The sequence below is a fragment of the Camponotus floridanus genome, unplaced genomic scaffold (genome assembly GCF_003227725.1).
Source record: "Camponotus floridanus strain SB8 unplaced genomic scaffold, Cflo_v7.5 scaffold5, whole genome shotgun sequence".
In the NCBI taxonomy this organism is placed as follows: domain Eukaryota; kingdom Metazoa; phylum Arthropoda; class Insecta; order Hymenoptera; family Formicidae; genus Camponotus; species Camponotus floridanus.
The window spans coordinates 1005128-1015000 of NW_020229658.1; the positions used below are offsets into that span (position 1 = coordinate 1005128).

Here is a 9873-nt window from a genome sequence, read left to right on the forward strand (position 1 = left end):
TAGAGATTATTTAAATGGGGCTTTCTAATATGATTAGTGTAGGTAACTAATATGTTATTCATTATTGTTATTACATTTAATGAGATTCGTTTAATAATATATATATATATATATATATATATATATATATATATATAACGCTCATGTCTAGAGTGTGAGAGGTAAGTATTCTTATTTGATTATAAATAAATAAATCTCTCTCACACACGTGATGCACTCATCTGAATATCTACATATATCGAGAGTACGATTCGATCGAATAAAAAATTAAGTTTGTTATTTTTAACTAAACTTGTTACACTTTTTTTCGTATTTTTTCTCTTTTCTCTAATTTTTAAATATATATTTCATTTTATCATGTTTCAATTTATATAATTACAAAAAAAATCTGTTATAATATATTTATTTATAATGGATTTATTTAATCCTTGTCATGCAAAAACTTTATTTATTTTATAAATATAAAATTTATATTATGTAAATATAAATTTTATATATCATGTAAATATTATATATAAAAAATTACACTGAATTCATATCAGTACGTATAAAAAGAAGCAAGTAATAAATTCAAAGTACTATATTTTATTTCCCTATCTGCTCACAAGATGGCGTCACTTTTCAGTATCTTGTAGCAAAAATTATAATTGATGAGACGCGCGCAGGATACATTTCTCCGCCATATTGTCTCGACTCTTTTCGTTAAAATTTATTTCTTCACACATGCGTCGCTTATATATTAAATCTGATGTATAAAACTTTCAATTATTTTTATTAAATGTAAAAATGCGAAAAATAATATCAATGCATAACATACTTGACAATGATGAGTGCAATTTTTCGCAGCACTTCGATGAAAGCGTGATACAACGGACAGAATTCCACACTCACACAACACACGAACGAAACGGCACTAAAATCGCGATATTACACAATAGCAATCGTGCGTAACATTCAACATGTTATGTCAATAACTTTTTGAGAGACACTCGTGATAATATATCGCGCGCGGGATTCACTTTTCGACAATAATCGCGAAAAATATACAACGTGATTCGGACACAAACTTCGGACACGACTTTTGCGAACGATTTGAAACTGTCGACTGAATTACATTGCGATTCTCGAAGTATCGAAGCTAGTAACGAGAGGACCAATGGCCGCATTCAGCGGACTCAACCCAAGTTGGGCAACATTACTAGATTTTCCGACGTAATTCGACGCTGATTGGTCGGACCTAAAAGTAGAAACCAATCATGTTCGATTGCTACTTAGTGATTATATCCGCTGAATGCGGCCAATCACTTGCTCTTTATACGTTACATTTTGCAACGCTGCAGTTGGTATCCCTGACAGGTGCTGAATGTCACGCAACATCGCGTAGTACGTGCATGATTTTGATTTCGGTTTGATCTAATCTGTTTATGAATAATGATACTTTGACAATTAATTGACATTAATCATTAAATAATAAAGAGCAATATGTATTTTTTACTCCTTTTACAAAAATCTTAAATGGACCGATCAATTAAATACTATTTTTGTAGTAAAGGTTAATTAGAATCTTTAGTGGAATATTTTGTACATTTAATATAATACCATATAAATATGTAAGTATAAAGATTTTAGTGCGATTGATGAATGAGATTGATTATATTTTTGATTATTTCATATGTATACATATATGAAATAATTGAAATATAAACTTTTGATGTAGTAATACATGTAACATGATTGACTTTATACAGGACAATGGCAGAATCAGGAAATATTAACACATTGGAATGGACGCGTCCTGATCAAGTGATGCAATTACATCGTATGAAGTTAAAGAAACGCGCACTTCAAGCACGTCTCAATAAAACAAAAATCAATACTGCAGGAGTTCAACGTATTGCTACAAATTTAAATGAACTTAATTCCAGTAGTAATATACCTCAGCATGTACCTCAGAAACGTAAAAATCCTTTTGTAATTAATGAATTGTGTAAGAAACAGAAGGATATATCTGGATTGGAGATCAGTAACGACAACACATTATTTGAGTTACTAAATATTAACGTCCAGCAAGAGAAGCAAACATTAGATTCATCTGCAAACAATTCTTTAACTTTTGCCAATGTCCTTTCAAAATTGGAATCAACTAGTCAAACTCCTGATGAAAGCATCTCAAAGGGAGCAAAGCATATACCTTTAGATTGGACCTTAAAAACTAAAGTAAGATTTATGTCTCCAAAACCTTTTCCTTGGAATGGCAAACTTAAGACGAGCGAAGAGGCATCAGGAACCACAGGATTTGTTAGATGTCTAGACATTGGAGGAAAAGAGACAACTTTGGACACTAGTCTAAATGCAAGGTTGGTTTTATTAACTTTATTTATTTTTGTTCTAATTTTCTTAATAATGTTTGTTGAATATTTTGATTAGATTTTATCAATGCTGCTTAATATGGCAGCATCCATCTTTACCATGGTTAGAGTTATTTCCTCGTTCTGCGGGTAAAGTGAGCGCCAACCTTGCAACTAATATGTCAATGGCAAACAATCAATGTATGAAAGATGCGTTATACAGAGAATGGTGCGACAGTTTCAGATCATTGTTTCATTTATTGCGAGCAAGGCAATGCCCATACTTTTATGTGTGCGCCAACACATTTACAGTATTATTTCGTGCTGCGGGTATCTGTGGATTGTCCGAAATTCATGCACTTCTCACACCCACTACACGTGGATTTCGTCAATCGTTAAAGCAAGAAGGTAGGAGATTCTATCGATTTATGTACACATTTAATACGACTAAATTAATATAATTTAACTGTGCTCATTTAACTCAGTTTCCCTTGATATTTTTCAGAAATAGAATACTCTATGCCATTGAGGAAAGATTCTAGAAGACGATCCGACGGAGGAGATTCTGATTCTATGACTACAGATGTTACATCTAATACAACAAATGGACAAAATAATTATGAAGAGGAGGATGAAGAGGAAGAAGAAGAAACTCAAGATGCATGGCTCAAAAGTCTTGGAGTAGAAAATTCAGAAATAAAAAAGATTAATAACTCGCAGGTATTATATATATATATATACATATATATACACAATATATATTTTAGAATTATTTATTGTGTATTATCAATTCATTCTAATGTTACATTTTTAGACAAGGATGACTTTGGAGAAGGAAAGTGAAATAGACAATTTGAAACAATCGCTCGTTTTTGTAAAAGGCGTAGAAACACAAGCGTTATTCAATTTTTTAATTAATTGCAAATCTGCTATCGCGGCAACCGGAGCATTAGCCGGCGTTCCTCCTACGCTTTTAGCTCCGATAGCTTTTCATGGCGCCACGTTAAAAGCGCTTAAGGTATTGCAAACTTTATATAAGAAATATAAGCTCATAATTATTTTTATTATATAAAACTACATTATTGTATTATTATTTTTTAATGAAGGTCCGAGAAAGTGTAGTACGCGTTGATAACGACCAATATTATTCTCTGGAACTGAAAGGACCTCTTTTACCGCACGTGTTACCTTCTCTCTGTCATTTGATGACTTCTAGTCAATTAGAACAGTATTCGGCAAGCTGCGCACAACTGACGTCAACAACTCCCTTTTCTACAGCAAAACATGGTACAGGTGAATATACATGTGTATATGTGAATATACGTGATGCGAAATTTGAACTTGACTAAATATCAAGAATAATATTTGTACTTTTGTTGTAGGATATAATGTCACGAAAGAAGAGGATCGTAATAATGTTACGAAAGTACCGCCTAATATCTTCGGGCAAGAAAATCTGAGCGATTGTGGATTTAACGAGGAGTTGTTGAGTCACTTTTGTAATCCTGATCCAGCCAGAATAGAGGTCTTTGAAAGTTTTAAATTCTTCAATGGATTATATACCTGGTCGTAATGAACATTTAATTTAGAAATAAACACGCATTTAAGTATACACAGGTTTGTATTTGTCAAATTTTTAATTAAGAACAAGTTGCCTGGCGATAACGTCACTAATGAAATATAATTGATGGAGGATGTTTGTTGTTATATTTGTGATTGTATATAACGTACATGTGTATGCAAAGAAATGAAATTTGTAATTATTTTTACGGACGTATATATGATATTCCATGCAAAATTTGTGTATATAAGACGATGACATTATCGACATTAGATAAAAACGTTAGAGAATATTATCGATATTGGGTAAAAACATTAGGTGATATTATCGATATTAAATAGGGACGTTTTCGTCATAAACGACACAACAGTACGGTTAATGTAAAGCAGGAATTCTGACAATAATTTTCTATTGCACCAAAATTGACGTCATATTTTACAAATATATATATATGATCTATATATTGTCGTGTTTGATATTATTTTATTTGTGAAAAAAATAAAATTTTATTTTACTACGTTTATATGCCATCATAAATATATCCGCGCTTAAAGAAAGAAAGGAAATTGAGAGAAACAAAGAGATCGTTATTACACCGATTCAACTTGATTCGATGGAAAAGGATATACATTTTTTAAATTATTGACATTTAAAATTCCAGTATTCGAGTATACATGACGCGCGATAATATCCATTAAGAACCATTCGAGGTCCCCGGGAACGGTGTAGGTGGGGTCCATACAGCGGATGGACTGCCCCTAAAAATAACGAATCGATATTTGCCCGCTGCCCCCAAATCAGTCGCCGGACTCGCTGGACTTGCCGGGTCACCGAAAGAGAGAGAGAGAGAGATAGGGAGAGGGAGTCTCAATACGAAAAATCAATTCATTTATTAACATCAGGATGTATTATCCCCTCTCCTCGACCGCGTCGGGGCACGCATCGTACAAACCGCATCAATTATACTCGGATCGTACAAGGCATCGCACAGCGAGCAGCGTAAACAGCACGATTCTGCGACGATAAACGAGATCGTTAAAGGAACGTCGTGGCCGCACGGCGACATTGACAGGCGGTCGTCGGCGATGCATCTGCGGCGATGTGCGCATCGGCGGAATGCACGGGCGGTCGCGTAACCGTTTACGCGCGAGGATTACGTCAGTGCCCGTCGCCGTATTGCGACACCACGCCGAGCGGTTTCATGTTCCAAGGTCTCTCCGAGGCGCGGCTCGAATTTTCGTGCGACGCCATCCCGTCGACGCGCTTCCCGCTCGCTTATTTCCGCCGAATTCTTCCTCTCCTCCCGAGACGGATGTCTCGCCGCTTCCGAGCGGAACTGAAAGACGACGGGGGAGAGTCCGCTCTCGCACTCGTGACGAAATATATATACATTGTATAAAAAATACTAAAAAAATGAGAAGATACTTTGATATTGACTTGGATATTTAATAAACGATATGATATTTCCATAGAATACAGGGTGGGACACACCCCTTCATACGCCGCCCCGTGTCCTCGTGGAGCTTATGCTACCTACATTTATCGGTGCTGCGTTATCGAAATGTCGATAGTCGTTTGTACATACGCGGATATAAATTATATACGCGCGAGTCGGAAATATGCAAATATCTCCCCCGAATATCGCGCGCGCGAGGTAAATAATGTAGAGAGAGAAAAAAAAATTGAAGCGCGCCGAAGAGAAAGGAGCGTTATTTTCGCCTGGCGAGAGGCAACCCCTTGTGTAGGCGAGGATTCAGGGTGGATAAAGTCGCTGGGTACGCGACGCGCCGGGCGTTGGTAAGGCACCCGCGACGCGTAGCGAAGCGAAGGGGGCCGAGCGCGAGGGGGGAGGGCGTCGAGAGCGCGAGAGAGACTCTTCGTTTCGAGGAGACAGAGAGGAACGACGCGAAATCGGGGCTCGGGCCGAAAGAGAGAAAAAGAGGGAAAGGGGGGAGGGGGAGGGAAGGAGAGAGCGAGAGGGAGACGGAGAGGGACGACGACTCTCCCTGTGGCACGCATTACACGTACAGTGCGCGCGTGTGCGTATGCGTGCGCGGGGGGTTTCGAGAGGCTGGCACACGACGACGACGACGACGTCGACGATGTGCACGACTACTACGACACCGCGTGGGGGTTGCACGAAGACCCCCTGGTGGGGTTCTGGCTGCCGACCCTACAGTCCCCCGCTGGAAATGATATCAGTCGCGACTCGGTCGAGGGAGCCCCAGCACGTCGTTACATCGTGCACCGTGCCCCTCTCGTAGTAAGATAGACATATATATATATATATTACGTCTCTCGATACGACGACCGCCCCTCCAACGAAAAACATCGCGCTCGTCATCGTCGCCCGGTTCTATCGCTGCGTTTATATCCGCGGGGATTCAATTCCGGATCGAATATCTCCCCGGAAGATACCAGGTCGGAGCCAGCACCCGGGGTGCCAGGCCGGGGACGGTGCTCCGATATCGGCGCTGTTGGACGATCGGCGAATCGGTCGCCAAAGACGCGAGAAGAGGACGATATAATAGGTACGTGGCCAGAGGTGAAGCCTCGCCTCGGTAGCGTTCCCTTCGGAGCGCGTTTCCGAGGCGCGACGTCGACGTCGAGGCGCGGGTATTAATAGAGCTCGGCGAGAGAGAGAGAGAGACAGAGAGAGAGAGAGAGAGAGACGACGCGGCGACGCGAGGCGACGCGACGCATCGCATCGCTTCGCTTCGCATTGCGCGGCGCGCGACGTCGAGCGTCTCTCTCTCGTTCGCGCTAAACTCGCGCATTCCTGGACACGTTAGTCACGTGTATAAAGCCTCGCTCTCCTCTTGCTTTTTGTCACTTCCCCTCGCGTATACGTGCACGTGAGCGGCACTCGCGCCGTCAGCATCTCTCTCTCTCTCTCTTTCTCGTCGTTCCCTTGTTTCATTTCTTTCAACTTTCTTCAACTTTTTCATCTCTTCAGCATCGTCGATCACCAATTACTCGACGCTCGCGAACTCGATAGAAATGTTCGCGCCTCGAGGTCCTTCGTTAGAGGCTCATCATTGTCGTTTAAGGCGAAACTCTATTCGATTTTATGAACGTTGTACGATTAATGGACGTATGAAGATATATTTATATCGGGAGCGCGCACGTGATTCTCTCCAGCTGTTGATTTTTGCTCTCTCATCTCCTTCCGTTCGAGGTTTCCAGATACATAAATTCCGTGAAATCTCACTCGAACGCGTCTCGTTTCGATGAAATAGAAAAAAATCGGATCATCGTCGATTACGAAACGATAAAGCTAAGCATCTCGGCGTCTTCGATTTCGACCGAGCCGCTTCCATCCGAGCTTCCTTCGGTCGTGACGGAATAAGGGAAAAAAGGGTGCGTTTGGCCAATTCCCGTACGGAACGGGAATCCCTTGGAAATGCGCGTGGGGGGGTCCACCAACAAAATTATGGATCGAGGCAATGCGAGGGTTCACGTCTGCGCATGACTATCCGTCTCGTTTAGAGCCTAGTCGTACACACGCACACGCACATACGCACACGCGAATACGGTCTCTCGGTCGCGTACCAGGTAGCCCTTCTGGAGAACCTTCTTCGACATGTCCTTCTCGCGCGACATTTCGAGTCCCCGCGAGTTTGCCAACAACTTTATTCCGCTCGACTCGCAAAAATAATCTATCGTAAATTCGCGATCGATCCACGACGATATAATATCACGTATGTTTACGAAATAAAAAGTTGGAGAAGAAAAATTGGAGCGCGTGATTTTAATACGAGATATTACGAAGTCACAAGTATTCTCTCCCAAGGTGAGCTCGCGCGGTACCGGTCTTTACGTTAAATATCGCTTGCGAATCGTCGCGATTTAATGACATTCAAGCGACTCTAGGTAACTAGTTCCGCGATGTACTAGTCGATTACGAGATGCGCCGAGTATCGGCGACAGTATATTCGCGTGCATATATCTCCGTGTACGACGATCGGAATAATTGTGCGGAACGTGTCAATTAAAACGACGCGACGCCCCGTCGCCCCCGCGCCACGCGATTGCACGCGACCCACGACTGTGATTATTTCACTTATGATGCAACGATTACGGATTGCGGAAGGCGATATTAATATTCCGCTAGTACGATGATTAATAACTGCTGCCTACTGTTGCGATAAATGCGGCAAGTTTGTGCCGTATTTACGCGAGTTTACAAGTTGCACTCGAGTTTAGAAGTTGCATTAAGCGAGAACCCATCCGGTTATGATGCATCGTGATAAATATAATTTAATGCTGAATTTTTTTCCAAGCGAAAACATATGAGATTCTTGATTCCGTAAATCCCGCATGATAGAGAAATAAGGCGTCGATTGAAATATTAAAAGCAATATAATAACAATAAACAATTGTGGAATATTCCTACATTAATACAAAGTTACGTAAAACAATCGTGAATATTCTATGATTAATTCAAATCGCATAATCCAACAATAAATCGTTGATTATTTAAGAATATTTTGTTAGAATATTTTCTGTGTAAAGAAAATATACAATACAATACAGAGAATAGAATCCAAATATATAAATATATATATTTATATAAATATATATATTTATATACATGTCAGTTTTTACACAATTACAAAAAATTTGTATGTGTTTATACTATTTTAGGGACTCGATAATATTCGAAAAGTATGGGCGAGAAGACGTTCAATCTTACATGGAACAATCACCTGGCGAATCTGTCGGGTTTGTTCGAGGCTCTTTATAAGAGCGGCTCGTTGACAGATGCGACATTGGCTTGTCAGGGCGGCATGTTGAGGGCCCACAGACTAGTACTGGCAGCATGTAGCCCTTACTTCGAAAGAGTCTTTAAAGAACACTATGGAGAACAACCCATCCTCATTTTAAAAGGTATAATATTGTAAACGCGCTTTGGAAAAATTTCGTAACATTTAATCAAATGGATTAAAAAACGCGCTTGTGAGTTCATCAACATTACAAAGAAAAACTCAATTTTACAAGTTAAATTGCTAGAATTGAGATTCGTTAAACTTTTTATACAAAGTTTTTATATGTTTACTTTTTATCTCATATGTTTACTTTTTATCTCATATGAGCTGACAATCGTACTCTATAAATATATATCATGGAAGCCGAAAAATCATTGCTATCTTTTTGAAATAAATAGCTTGTAATACTTTAGACTATTGTAAGCCTTGTTAAAAAATTATAAAAAGATCATTTATATTTGACATTTAACGTTTAGGCGTCGCCGTAGAAGAGATGGAATGTCTCTTGGACTTCATGTACAGAGGATCCATCGATGTAGCGGAGGAGCATCTACCCTCGTTAATAAAAACTGCGACAGACTTGGAGATACGCGGTCTCTCCGGAGAACAGAAGAATCAGGAGAGCAATCGCAATCTTTACACGAGGGTTGAGACGCGGATGCAACGATGCCACATCGAAACCAGAGTTCACACCACTGAATATATCAAGGAACCATCGGTGATTCCTTTCCTGCCGAAGCATTCGACCGTTGATTCCATAGAAGACCATATTAAAGTGGAGGATATCGAAGTCGAGGACGACCCGATGGTAATCGACGGGCACGAGGATAGTTTCGACGAGCTTCCGCGATCCACCGAAACACAAATTGTAAGCTCAGCTGCTTTCAGCTTCGCTCTTTTACTTCGAAGATTCTATTGTCAGGTTGCATTGCTTGATTTTGATCCGTCTCACAGAGACTCACTCTTAATTAATTCAAGAGATAATTGTGCCTCTCCTCTTTCTCTCTCGATTATATAAATACATTAATAATTTCCAGAGACGTATACCACCACCGATGTACAAGCGGGAAACTAGATTCAAAGGGCAAAAGAGGGTATCTGTAGGTCGTGTGACACGAAACAGCGATCCTCCGGAATCGAAAGACTCCTCGCGAGAGTCAAGCTACGAGGATTCCTCTAGAGTCGTCAAACTCGA

At 40.1% G+C, this 9873-nt stretch overlaps 2 protein-coding genes across 8 annotated transcripts in view; both read left to right on the top strand.

Annotated features, from left to right (window-relative positions):
• The first annotated feature begins 1355 nt into the window (after positions 1–1355).
• On the top strand, positions 1356–4342 carry LOC105258676 (protein downstream neighbor of son homolog). 2 transcript variants are annotated; one of them, XM_025412398.1, is made up of 7 exons: positions 1356–1610; positions 1749–2357; positions 2428–2756; positions 2854–3068; positions 3163–3366; positions 3455–3641; positions 3731–4342. In XM_025412398.1, coding segments are annotated over exons 1-7 (1737 nt in total). In that variant the 5' UTR covers positions 1356–1608; the 3' UTR covers positions 3922–4342. The 2 variants fall into 2 exon arrangements, with proteins under 2 accessions (XP_025268183.1, XP_025268184.1); XM_025412399.1 differs by having other exon boundaries at positions 3455–3635.
• Positions 3903–9873, top strand: part of LOC109609717 (zinc finger and BTB domain-containing protein 14-like) — an 8790-nt gene continuing 2819 nt past the window's right edge. For 2 of the 6 annotated variants that reach the window (XM_025412404.1, XM_025412405.1), the window contains exons 1-4: positions 6184–6440; positions 8557–8799; positions 9155–9546; positions 9716–9873. The exon at positions 9716–9873 is cut by the window's right edge. In XM_025412404.1, the coding sequence (XP_025268189.1) occupies positions 8580–8799; positions 9155–9546; positions 9716–9873 (770 nt within the window). In that variant the 5' untranslated portion in view covers positions 6184–6440; positions 8557–8579. Of the gene's footprint in view, positions 3966–6183; positions 6441–7413; positions 7703–7827; positions 8023–8556; positions 8800–9154; positions 9547–9715 lie in introns of those variants that run through there. The other 4 variants (XM_025412401.1, XM_025412400.1, XM_025412402.1 and 1 more) reach the window with 4 other exon arrangements.